Below are 13900 nucleotides of genomic sequence, written 5' to 3' on the forward strand. Positions count from 1 at the left end.
TGTGCAAGGTTTTATATAATATGTTCCCTTCTCTTATCAAATACATTTATAATACGAATGTTCAATTATTTTACTTTATCTCTAAAAATATTGTCATGATAATTTAATTTTTATATTGTGGCTTTCTGTTAGCAGCTTTTATATATCGGCCTATTTCGGTATTGTTCACAAACAAGGAAATCTGTTGGCTGTGTGTTTCACTTGTATTCCCTTGAAAAACTTCTTAACAGAGTTTCACTGTATATCCAACCTTCAAGGACAAATTTCTTAGCCAATTAGTCACTGCCGATGGTTCACTAACAAGAATGCGACTATAGGGACCCAGACCATGAACTATCGGTAGAATAAAACATAATTCTGTTTGGCAGATTAAGTTAAAATAATATTATAAAAAGAGATTAATATATATATATATTACTGAATACATTAAAATAAATACTCCAGCATATAGTACAACAATTTATTTCATCTATATTGGCAATGCAATTTACAATAAGACATTATCAAAATTAATTTATTTATATGTGCAAATTTAAAATTGAAAAATTTCTGATTATCGTCAATGTATTTCACTTTATTCTATTATAAACAGGAGTTTTAAGTCTTTATCTGCCCATAACTAAAACAATGTTAATGATCAGGCATTTAATCAGTTCATTAATCATACGTGAGATGGAATGATCTCTCATTTTCTCTGCGATAAACATCATGTAATTTTACCACTTGATCTAACTGCGTCTGAATAAGAGTAGTGTTTTGATCAATCCACTGTAATGAGTTCATATGAGCATTGAGAATGCGTCCAATCTGAACAATAGGATCAGTGTTGTCTTGTGTTCTATTTGTTTCATTTAATAGTTCAATGATCTCCTTGAGATCTTCTGACATCTGTTTGAGTTGAGTGTCCAAATTTTCTGCCAGTTGGTATGTATGTTCTCTGCCTGGATCAGATACACTGTTGTTGGCCAACTCCTTCTCCAGAGGAGTAAGCAAGTCCTCCAACTCCCTCTGCTGAGCAAGGATGAATTCCAACTCGTGGTCCAACTGCTGTTGCTCCAACTTCACACGCTCCACTGAGTTGCTCAGTTCCACCAGCTTCTCACCATTTTCTATCAGCAGACGATCCCATGCATTCACCTATTAACAAAAGTTTCAAGGGATAAAGTTGTTTGCACAAGCAACAATATCAAGAAGTTCAGTGATCTGTTGAAAACAAAGAGACAGAAAATAATTATATTTGTCTGACTGTATATACAGCTGACCACAAGGGTTCAGAATAGCTACACAATTATTACAATTTTCCATAAAAATCTGATATAGTACTGGCAAATCAATTCAAATTATGTGAAACATTCTCTGCGAGTTAAAAATACAGATGTGATGCAAAATGTTCAGTGTCCCTTAAGCTAGACACGCCAATATCATGCAGGAAGTCTGCAGAGAAACTCAGTTTTGACAGCATGTACCACACAAATTTTGTCAATCCACCTCTTGCACTGAAGATTAATCTATGTAACTTTCACTGTGATGATGGTATGTTACAGTTGAGTCTGGAACCACAGAATGACCTCCAGTGAACCTCTTCAAAAACTTACCACTGTCTGGAATGCAGAATTCCAGTATGTGACTAAGGGTTTCTCTAAGGGCCTCACTATGAACTTCATGGCAGCAACAGTTTGTACTGAGGCTTCTACCAGGGACTGCTCGACAGCTGTTATGTTGCACATCATCTTTAGAGCAACCAACCATTCTGAAGAAGAAAGACCTTTCCTTGTGCTCACCCAGCTAGTCAGTTTTGGATGCTCAGCAAAAATCTTGACACCTTTACCTCAAAGCTTGTGCGAGGACCCCAAACTCTCAATTTCCAAAACTCTTCTCAGTTGACAGCCAGTTACACTGTCTCCATGGTTGGATGAAATAGCAAATGCCTTTAATGCAACATGCCTATTTGCTTCAATATTACAGCCTGAAAAGGGTGTTCATTATCAATCTGGGGTAAAATCATCAGTCCGTCCAAGAAATGTTTTGGGGACATGTAACATGCTACTGAGGATCTCATGAGCTAAATCAACGATTTCCTTGATGACTCCTCATAGCATCTTGTCAATATCATCTATAAATGCTGTCAAGTTGTGAGACAGGGAGCACATCATTAATTCTCAACACATCCCTTTTGCTGATTCAGCCAGTTTTACTTTCTTTCTTACTTGATTTATTCTACAAGCACCCAACTGAATTCCATTTTATTCATAAATTTGTTTCCAAGGAGTTCCTGGCCTGTCAAATGGAAATGGGAGTCTATCACTTCCAGAAGGCCGAGGCTTGCTTTAAACACGCTGAGTGTACACAGTAAATTTCTGCGAAGTAGGATGCTACCTTACTTACAAATAATCCAAGAAAGTGTTGAAAGTGTTTCCACTCTTTAACCGCTGAGGGACCAGTGGTGGACTGTATAGCCTAGCCACCTGAGCGTACTGAGCATAAAGAGGACCTGCCTCGGGATATGTCTGAATATGCCCACTCCTCATATTCTGGCTCTCAGCACCACTGTTACAAATGGTTCACAAACTAGAACACATCTACAGGAACCCACACCATGAACCATCCAGTAACAGAAAGCTCTTCAAACTTGACATGATTTCAATTTATCTTCTGTTGCCAAGGCACTCAATATTTCACTCAGATGAAGTCTTTACAAACTGGGAACAGAGGATTAGGGGAAGTATCACCTGAGATGCCCACAGTCTTTAAAAAACAAACAGGCTTCATATATATATATATCTACATCACCATTCCTTTTCTTGAATACTTTTCTCCTTAACATTTGCAATTACCTCTTGTTGGTCAGTCTAACTGATGTTATGAAGGCGGATCAAACACAAACAGGAATTTGAACGTACCGCCGCTGTTAGTAATAATTCTGAGGCAGGGCTTTGTCAGGATGTTGGTTGGGGTATCTGGGGAAGGGGTTTACCATGAGTGAGCAAGAGGTGCACGTCTGTAGCAAAACACATTATAAAATTTCTTGCAAAAGAGGGCACCAAACCTTCTAAAATTTTTAAGACGGCTTCGTGCACAGTTTGGGGAAGAAACACTTTCACAGTCTCGAGTGTATGAGTGGGCTAAAAAATTTGTGGCAGGAAGAGAAGTTGTGGAAAATGAACCTTATGAAAGGAGACCACAGACAAGCATCACTGCAGATAACATTGTTGCCATTCATGGCATTACTGGTGAAGATCAGCGAATAAAAATTTCGCGAATTGTTTTAGCCGTAAGAATAAGTTACGGAAGTGTTCAAACCAACATCGGAGACGAACGCCAATTTCGGAAAATTGTCTGCCAGGTGGGTTCCTCGTCTCCTCAACCAGGAACAAAAAACTTTACGCCAGGCAGTTTGTCAGAGACTCCTGCGTCACGAGGAGGAAGGAGAGGATTTCTTGTGTCATACTGTGACTTGTGATGAAACTTGGGTGCATCATTACACCCCACAGTCAAAGCAAGGATGGAGTGACAGTGAAGAGACAAACAGATCCGGTTAAGGCCAAAACACGCCCATCTGCTGAAAAAGTGCTTACAACTGTTTTCTAGGACTCCACGGGTGTTTTGCCGGTGGATTTTCTTCATGAACAAAGGACAATTAATGCAACCTATTACTGTTGCCTTCTGGATGAAGCAAAAGCTCCGCATCGCAACAACCGATGCCGGCAACCGATCCGAAACGTCTTTCTTCTCTATGACAATGCAAGGCCGCATACTGCTGCTTTAATGCGCAAAAACTGGAGGAAATTCACTGGACACCTCTGGAACACCCTCCGCCGAGTCCAGATTTATCGCCCTGCGACTACCATTTATTTGGACCACTCAAACAAGACCTAGAAGGACAGCAGTTCGATGATGATGCAAGTGTAGAAGAGTTTGTGCGCAACTGGCTCTGCACACGTCCCCTTTTTTTTTTATCGGGGCGGTATCAAAAACTTGCCAATCCAATGGAGAAAATTTGCATCGAAGGCAAGACACTATGTAGAAAAGTTATCTCTATATATGTATTTTTTTTTTTGGTCGATGCAATATGAATGCTCCTTACAAACTTCATTTCAACTGCTTAACTCCTGCTTGTATTCCTCTCAGTGAAGGTCTAAGCTGCTGATGCATAAATCAATATTGGTCAGGGGCCGGCTCCACTTTTGTAATCCTTTGTAATTTGTTATTTGTAGTTTTTATTGCAAACACTATAAAGCGAGTATGATATTCAATGCTAATAGTCCGTCAACAGCCTTGGTTCCATGTGAGCGGGCCAGCGCACGTCGACAGGCTTACATCCCCTCCTTGGCTGCCTAGCAGAATGGCATTGTTCATGGAGGGTGTTGCTGGCAAGTTATCATGTTGTTTGGGGCCAAAGGAAGCTGGCCTGTTGTGCTGGCTTTATTTCAGTTTCATTTGGCTCTGCGCGGATACAGAAGCGCTGACTTCGGGTAATTATGGGGGGGAAGGAGCATGATTAACATGAACACAGGCATGTGAAATAAGGAACAACTATTAATACAAACATTCCTATATAATAACAATATTCATAAACAAACAGAAAAACAGAACAATAATACAGCGTGTTTCTCAAATACATATTTGAATGAGTCTTATGTATGGAGTTTTTAATAATATTCAAAAGTAAACAGAAAAATAGAATTTTATTCACAAATAAATATTTTGAAGGAATGTTTTATCTATGAATCTATCAAAAATAATCACAAGTAAAAGAATTAGAATTTGCTTCATAAATATCCTATTACCGTACTGTATATTATGCATTTCATGATACGAAACATGAAAAGCTCTACCACCAGATGTACCGCCTGAACAGTCTCCATTGGGAAATGTAGTTCTCTGAAGGAATGCCCACTTTCTAATCTCACTTCTTGATATAAAACCACCTACCACCTTCTTGAGATTTAACGCCTTAGCAGCTTCCGAAGACTACCAAACTCCACGTTTTAAGGGAACTTAACGTCTAGGAGGAATTTGTGGGGGGACAGAATGCCTTGCCCCTCTCAAAGTCGGCACACAGCATGGAAGTGTAATTATTGTGGTACGGCAATTCTCAATTGTTTGGTGGACAAGCAAGTGTCTTTACGATGAACCAAGCAGATTGTTTATTAAAAACTCCCTTCAATTCATTAAGTCTAGAAGAAAAGATTCAAATTAAAAATGTAGGTACTAACAAACCACGTGATTTCACCTTGATGGCAAGAAAAAGAGAATTTTCTGTAATACATGGTTCAGTAAAAAGTCATGGTTGACAGTGAGTGAAGAGAAATAAAGTCTGTTTTGTTTTTACTGTGTGTGTTATTTCATGATGAAGGATTGCGGTCAACGACCAGGTGTAAGGATCTAAAACATTTAGGTGAATGAATTAAAACACACGAGGAAAGCGCACTACACTTAGAAAATGCCTGTAAATACAAAATATTTGGGACTGTTAACATTGGTGCAAAAATTGATTCTGCATAACTATAAAATATCAATCCAGAAACATAATGAAGTAGTCACAAAAAATACACACATACTAGATAGAGTAGTAGTGTGCTTAAAATTTTGTGGAACTCACGAATTAGCACTGAGGGGCCATAAAGAAATACAGGACTCGGCAAACCATGGTAATTTCTTAGATTTGTTATATCTTCTTTGTAATCTCAACAGTGTGTTAGATGACCACACAGAACTTGCACATCAGTTTCTAAATATACATCATACATTACACAAAGTGAACTATTAGACTGTATGTATCAAGTGTACATTGAAGACCTGGTCAAAGATATCAATGCTGCAACTTTTGTTTCTGTGCAGGCAGATGAAACAACAGACATTACTTGCCAAAGTTAATTTATTATATTGCAGCACAGTAAGGACAATAAACCTACTGAAAGATTCCTTTCCATTGAAAATGTTACTGATACGACAGCCTATGGTCTCAGTGAGGATCTGAAAATACTGCTTGAACATTTCAATGTTGAGGAAAAGCTCATAGCTCACGCCTTTGATGAAGCTGCAGTGATGTAAGGGAGGTGTTCAGGCTCTGATGCAGAATTCTTTTCCGTATGCCAAGTATGTTCACTGTTACACTCATCAACTAAATTTGGCACAAAATGCTTGTAGCAAGAACATAAAATCTGTTAGGTTGTTCTTTGCAAACATTACTAGATTCACTAAGTTTTTCTCTTTATCGCCTAAGAGAAGTGATGTATTGCGAACAGTTTCTTCAACAAGATGGAACTTTCAGTCTCAGGTTGTGAGTATTGTTTATGAAAACAAATCACATTTATTGGAAGATTTTGAGAAGATCGAGAACAAAGATGGTTGGGATCATGTAACAATAAGGGAGTGTTTTGGTTTAAAAAGTTACTTAATTCAGAATTTTTATTTTTTCTTAAATTCTTCTATGAAATGATGAAACATGTTGATATTTTGTATAGGACATTCAGATGCAGAGTGCCAATGCAGTTACTATATCTAATGCATCACAACATTTTGAATCAGCTGTTTCTGAAATAAGAGAGAACCATGAAAGGTATCCGGTAGATGAAGATGAATGTTCTACTCTAACAACAAAAGGATCTAAATACAGCTCTGGTGTAAATCTGACTGTAGATGCCAAAGAAGTGTGTGATATAGTGATCAACCAAATGATAGACCAATTCCAACAGTCTTGTATATTTAGTAGTTTCAAAATTATTGATCAGAAAAGGTTTGCTACATGCAGAGATATTTACCCAATGAATTTAGTCAATACATTTTGATCGAGTTAAAGTCCATTTATTTCCCAAGACAAATTGAGAAATGAACTTCCAGTGATTTATCACAATGATACCTTGATAGTACAAATCAGCAATGGGCCACGATTCAGAAGGTCATCACTGAGTCAGCTGAAGAAACAATTGGTTTTGTGAGGAAAAACAAGAAAAGACTGGTTTGATGAAAATAATGAAGAAATTAAATATCTGATGAATGCCAAACGGGAAGCCCATCTATCCTATCTTCATGATCCATCTTCCAAAGTGAAGAGATCACATTTCCTGGAATATAAAGGAGAATATCAGGCACAAATTAGGGAAATCAAGAATATCTGGTGGCAACAAAAAGCTGAAGAACTGCAAAAACTATCTGATGCCCGTGACCTGCAAAACTTCTATGCTGGCATAAAGGAAATATATGGTCCAATTCGATCTTCATCGGGGTCATAGAAGACTGCTGACAACTCCATTTTCATTCATTTTCAATGGATAAATTTTAGAGCGTTGGAAGAAACATTTCTCTGCACTTCTAAATCGTGCCTCCAATGTCGCTGTGAACTTTCTTCGTAATGTCCCTCAGCAGGCCCAACAACCATGGATGGCAGGTCCACCCACATACAGAGACTTCACCAAAGCACTCAATCAACTAAAACCAAGAAAGGCTCCTGGTCACATCCCTCTGGAATTGATACAAAATGGAGGTATATCCTTGAAGACTAGACTTTTCACACTCATCCTCTCGATTTTGTCAATTGCAGGTAAAATTCTTGCAAGAATTCTATTAAACTGGCTCCAAGTTATCTCAGAGAGGATTTTGACCGAGTCTCAATGTGGTTTCCAAACCTCCAGAGGCAAAACAGATATGATCTTCTGTGCTAGACAACTCCAGGAACAATGCAGAGAGCAACAGCAGCCTCTGTATTTAGTTTTCTATGATCTGGAATAAGCCTTTGATTCAGTACTAAGATCTGCTATGTGGAAAGTATTGAGACATTTTGAATGTCCTGAACATTATGTGGAATTGGTTCAAACTCTTCATGATGGCATGTCTGGACAGGTTCTTCATGGTAACTCAGTATCAGATTCGTTCCCAATCATTCATGGCTTGAAACAAGGCTGTGTGCTTGCTCCTACACTCTTTGCACTCTACATGGCTGCCATGCTGCATGAATCATCTGCAAACAATTTAGGCATGGAGATTAAATTTCGTTTTGATGGAGGCCTTTTCAGTCTGGCAAGACTTCGCTCACAAAGACGTACTCTGGTTACGCAGGTGACAGAACTGCAGTACGCTAATGACACCGCATCTACTGCTCTAACACCTGCAGAACAACAACAGTCAGTCAACTGCTATAAAACTGCATGTGATCACTTTGGTCTTGCCATTAATGCGAAAAAAACAAAGGTACTTGCATAATCTACTCCAGGATTAACTCGTCCTGAGTTCAGTATCTCCATCTTAGACACAACATTGGAATAGGTTGATCACTTTTCATATATTGGAAGCATCTTGTCTAAATGGCGTACCTGCGAACAAGATGTTGATAAAATAATTGGAACTGCTCATGCAGCCTTCAGACGGTTAATGTACAGAGTCTTCATGAATAACAACCTAAAAATGCATGCCAAACTCATGGTGTACAAAGCTGTTTGTCATTTCCACGCTGCTGTATGGCAATGAAACATTGACTCTCTATCGCCGTGATATCAAAAAACTTGAACGCTTCCACCAACAGAAATATTAATATTAATGAATATTAAGTGGGAGGACTATGTGACCAACAAGGCAGTTTTTGACAAAGCGTAGCTAAATAGCACTGAGGCAACAATCATCGCTCATCAACCGAGATGGTTAGGCCATGTTCACCGCATGGGTGTTACCAAGCTTCCCCGTCAAATTCTTTATGGTGAACTTCGCTCCGGCAGTAGACCTCATGGAGCCCCTCTTGCGCGTTTTAAGGACCAGCTGAAACACATCCTGAAGACAACTGGCATAAATATACAGACATGGGAAGAATGTGCTGTGGACTGTTCACTGTGGCGGAACACTACATCCACCGCTGTCAACTTGTTTGAAAGAGAATACCGCAGACATCAAGAGGCCAAGTGACAAGCAAGAAAACTCCGTCAATTACAACCCTGCTCTCCTGCATCCATCCAGTGTGATTTGTGTGGGTGTATGTTTTATGCTAAGATTGGTCTGTTTAGTCATCGCAAACACATCCATAAACTGAGTTGAACAGCTCAATGTATGCAGATCGAGTTACAGCCGATGACGACGATGAACTTTAAAAAGATATTCCTTTAGTCTGTGATGTTTCCACATTCTTCATGAAGCATTCCTTCGAAGAATTGTTCTCCGAGGTACACAAAACTCTACAAATTGCACCAACTACTCCCATTTCAACAGCGGAAGCAGCGCGAAGTATCAGTACATTAAAAAGAGTCAAGAATTAGCTTGGGAATAGTATGGGTCAAAACAGACTGAATTCATTCACTGTTTGTTCAATTCATAAGGAGAAAATTGGTGAAATTCCCAACTTCAACAACAGAGTCATTGAAATGTTTGCCAGTGAGAAGAATAGCCATGCCTAACTGCTGTATAAGTAAGGTGCCAGTTGGTGAGTTCAGTTCTATTTCTTTATTATTAATGATTTAGTGTATATATGTAGGCCGATATATTTTGCTGTATGTACTGTCTTTTGGAGATTTTGTGGTACAGTATAGTAAAAATACTATACTGTACCACAAAATCTCCAATAGTACAATACAGTATAGAATCCCATGTTTCAGAAATGCCTGCCTCAATCCCATATTCATGGCCAAAAACTTTATACTGGGCCCCACTGGCGGAATTGATCATGAGCCGCCACTGATATTGGTAGAAAATAAGACGAACATAGGCTCATCTAATATATAAACAGTACATTTTCGTTCCATGTACTAACTACCGTATTTCACGGCATAATCGTCGCCACCGCGTAATCGTCGCATCCTTTATTTTCAATACAAAAATCGGACTTTAAACCTTTAATTACATAATCGTCGCACATCCAAATTTTGTTCACTAATCTGGTTAAAAGGTAAATGGAACTGCAACGTAAGTTGCACATGAATGCGCAATTTAAATACGTGTATGGTTTATGGGCAATTTGGCAACACAGTCACGTTTGCGACATGTTGCACAATGTATAAATAAATAATACCGGTATATGTACAACGCATGGCTTACCGGTAGACTATCGGCAGTTTGACAACGTGGTCGCGAGACAGTGTACTATTTATTCACCACCTACACATTATGAGTTCCCATTTGAAATACGTAAGGCTGTAAGTTATCGCTTATCAGCAACGTCGCCAGGAATTACCGGCTAGATAGGTTGAATGGACCTCGAACCAGCCCTCAGATACAGGTAAAATTCCCTGACCCGGCCGTGAATTGAACCCGAGGCCTCCGTGTAAGAGGCAAGCACGCTACCCCTACACCATGGGGCCGGCTCCTGTGTTATTGCGCACGAAGTGAAATCCAAGACGATAACGCAGATTTCCACGGAATTATTCAGCCGAATTATTTACGATGTCTCAGTTGTCATCGCTAGACTCTTATCTTACTACTACGTCATAAGTGTCCGGGCATGGGATGAAAACTTTTATCCAAGCAGTCAAGATAATTATTATCCAATGCTATTAAAGTTTTATTTTATAAACTCGTCAGTAATGTAATGTAAAATCATCAATAACTGGGAAGAAATATTAACCTAATTACCGTATGTTTAAAAGAAATTGAAAAAAAATGAATGTTTGTTACTGATGTCTCGGAATACAGTCAACTATACAGTAGATCTACACCGCGCTAGCTAGAGCTCCGGTTTGCGAGCTTTGTGCAAGCGCAGTAGTGTGTCGCAACCAACGAGCTAAACTGATAAATTGTTGCATGCTTCCTTGCTGCCTAACAGTATTGGCTGCTCTGGAATGGACAGATCACAGATGCATTTATTTGTTTCAGATTTACGTGATTACTGTAGACATGTGTGCGTGAGAATTTAAGTTTTTAATTTGTGTTTTGGGTGTTTGCAGAAATAATTTGTTTTAATAGTGAACAATTACAGAAAGTCATTTATATCGCAAAACATTAACGTGTGAAGCATTTATAAGCAATTATGGGTAAATATAGAAACTATTCTGCGGGCTTCAAGCTAAGCGTAATTGCCTTCGCTGAACAGCACGGGAACAGAGCTGCAGAAAAAAAATTTTCTGTGAGTGAAAAGTTGGTGCGTGACTGGCGGAAAGTAAAAAACAAGCTAAAAAGCACAAACCCTTCTAGACGCGCGTTTAGAGGTCCTAAAACAGGGAAGTTTCCTATAATTGACGAAGAAGTGTTTAGGTACGTCAGTGAAATACGTAACAATGGCTGCAGTGTATCATATGAAATGTTACAAATTAAGGCACAGGAGGTAGCGCGCAAACACAACATACCGGTAACTCAGTTTAAGGCGACTCGTGGGTGGATTAAGGGGTTCATGCGACGACACAATCTGTCAGTGCGAAGGAGAACAACACTAAGCCAAAAGTTGCCTGCTGATTACACGGACAAGATTGTAAATTTTCACCGATTTGTCATACGTTTGCGCAAGGAAACTTCGTACTTGCTTTCTCAAATCGGTAATGCCGATCAGACTCCAATCTTTTTTGATATGCCTCGCAACAGCACTATTGCGCTAAAAGGATCACGGAGTGTATTAATGAAAACCAGCGGTAGTGAGAAGTTGCGGTGCACGGCAATGCTAGCCATTACAGCTGACGGGAGAAAGTTGCCGCCTTACATCATTTTCAAGAGGAAAACGATGCCTAAGAATATACAGTTTCCCCGTGGAATTCATGTACGAGTGCAATCAAAGGGTTGGATGGACGTAGAACTCATGCTGGACTGGGTTAAAACTGTGTGGAATAGAAGACCTGGTGCACTACTAAAACAACCAGCTCTGCTTGTTTTAGATAGTTTCCGAGGTCACCTCGTGAACGAAGTGAAGCAAATTCTCACTACAAATAAGACACGACAGATAATCATTCCTAGTGGCCTAACATCTGCTTTGCAGCCACTAGACGTATGTGTTAATAAACCCTTTAAAGACCACTTATGTCGATTTTACGAGTGGATGATGAGCGGCGATCAGCAATTGACGCCCGCCGGAAATATCAGGCGTCCACCCTTGGACTTGTTATGCTCGTGGGTGAAGAAGAGTTGGGATCTTATACCACCTTAACTAGTCTTCAAGAGCTTCAAAAGGACTGGGATTTCGAATGCACTAGACGGTTCCGAAGATGACGCAGTGTGGCAGGGAGACGAAGAATCTGATACTGGTATTAACAGAGGCGAGGACGGCGCATCAGATAGCGAAACCTGCGATAGCGACACCGAAGATTTGGAATAAATTGCGTACCGGTAAGTCCGCATTTCACAACAAAGCGATAATTTTTTGCAAGTGTAATATTTTAACTTTAATACTCAAATTAATGACAAATTAACTTAATACGTTCATTTTATTTTCAGGTTGGAAAAACGTTTGCCGAATTGTTGCGAAAAATTATGAATTTTGTTTTAGACTATTTTAATTATTTTAATGTATAAACGCGAGTATTACGTGCATCTTAAATTTGTATCAAATACAATTTAGTTATAAATACATTTTTTGAGTAATACAAATACTGGTATTAAATAATCATCGTATAATGGTCGCACCCTACAATTTTTTTCGAAAATTTTGGTATAAAAAGTGCGACGATTATGCCGTGAAATACGGTAACACACTGCAGAATGTTTCTGCTTGCTTAATTCTTGATTTTAATTTCTTTGTCTAATCTTCCATCATGATATATCATGCTGCCAAGGTATCTAAAACTGCTCACTATTTCTAGGGGCTCCTTTCTTAACTTTATCTCTCCCCTGCCTGATCAATTTCCTCTTGTCATAATCAGAGCCTTACATTTTGTAATCCCCCCCCCCCATGGCACTACAGCCCTGGAAGGGCCTTGGCCTGCCAAGCGACCGCTGCTCAGCCCGAAGGCCTGCAGATTACGAGGTGTCGTGTGGTCAGCACGACGAATCCTCTCGGCCGTTATTCTTGGCTTTCTAGACCGGGGCCGCTATCTCACCATCAGATAGCTCCTCAATTCTAATCACGTAGGCTGAGTGGACCTCGAACCAGCCCTCAGGTCCAGGTAAAAATCCCAGACCTAGCCGGGAATCGAACCCGGGGCCTCCGTGTAAGAGGCAGGCACGCTACCCCTACACCACGGGGCCGGCTCTTACATTCTGTGACAATCTTTATTTTCAAGTGTAAGAATTTACCTGCATAACACTCCCTCTTAATTTTCTCCCCAAATTACGTCATCAGCAAACAATATACTTTTTAGCTGACCTGTGGTCATTTTCGTTGGACATTACAATAATGAATAGTAAGAGGGACAACACACTTCCTTGTCTAAATTCTGAATCATTATGTTGAACCCAACATCATTCTTACACAGCTTTCATAATGTTGATATAATGCTTTAATCAACAGTCTCCAATTTCAGCATCTTGCAAGATTTTCCAAACCAGTACAAGGTGCCTTGGTACATGTTCATTCTTTTCCACTATCCAATCTAATTACACATATTCCTGTCATTCGTACAGATATGTCATGCCATGTTCCTACGCCATTTTTGTCTCTTGAAGTAGCATTCTGTAATTAACAACCACCTCAAATTTTCTATCCATTCACAAGAGAAATGTTTCTCCTGGAAAATTTGGACCACAAAGAAATTATTATAGTGCACTGTACATATACCGAAGAGAACTTATGATCAAAGCAACATTCAAATGTTAATATTCTATCTAAGTCCATATTAATAGTCTGTGTTAATACTGTTAAGTATAGAAAAAAAATTATGGTTTATGAATGATGACACATACAGTATATCTTTAATTGAAAATGAAGTAACATGAGAAATAAATTACAATAATTCTAATATGATTTTCAACAGTCACAAATGCAAAAACATTAACTTACATACTAATTTCAGACAGTCATGTCATTTTACTATCTGTGTATCAATGGTAAGAGTGTCGACCT

General features: G+C 39.1%; 1 protein-coding gene across 1 annotated transcript in view; it reads right to left on the reverse strand.

Annotated features, from left to right (window-relative positions):
- Positions 1–446: 446 nt before the first annotated feature.
- The window catches only part of Nup62 (Nucleoporin 62kD), a 46491-nt gene continuing 33037 nt past the window's right edge, over positions 447–13900 (reverse strand). The window contains exon 3 of the mRNA XM_067139341.2: positions 447–1137. Coding sequence (XP_066995442.2) covers positions 658–1137 — 480 coding nt within the window. The 3' untranslated portion in view covers positions 447–657. The remainder of the gene's footprint in view (positions 1138–13900) is intronic.

The sequence above is a fragment of the Anabrus simplex genome, chromosome 1 (genome assembly GCF_040414725.1).
Source record: "Anabrus simplex isolate iqAnaSimp1 chromosome 1, ASM4041472v1, whole genome shotgun sequence".
Classification (NCBI taxonomy): Eukaryota; Metazoa; Arthropoda; class Insecta; order Orthoptera; family Tettigoniidae; genus Anabrus; species Anabrus simplex.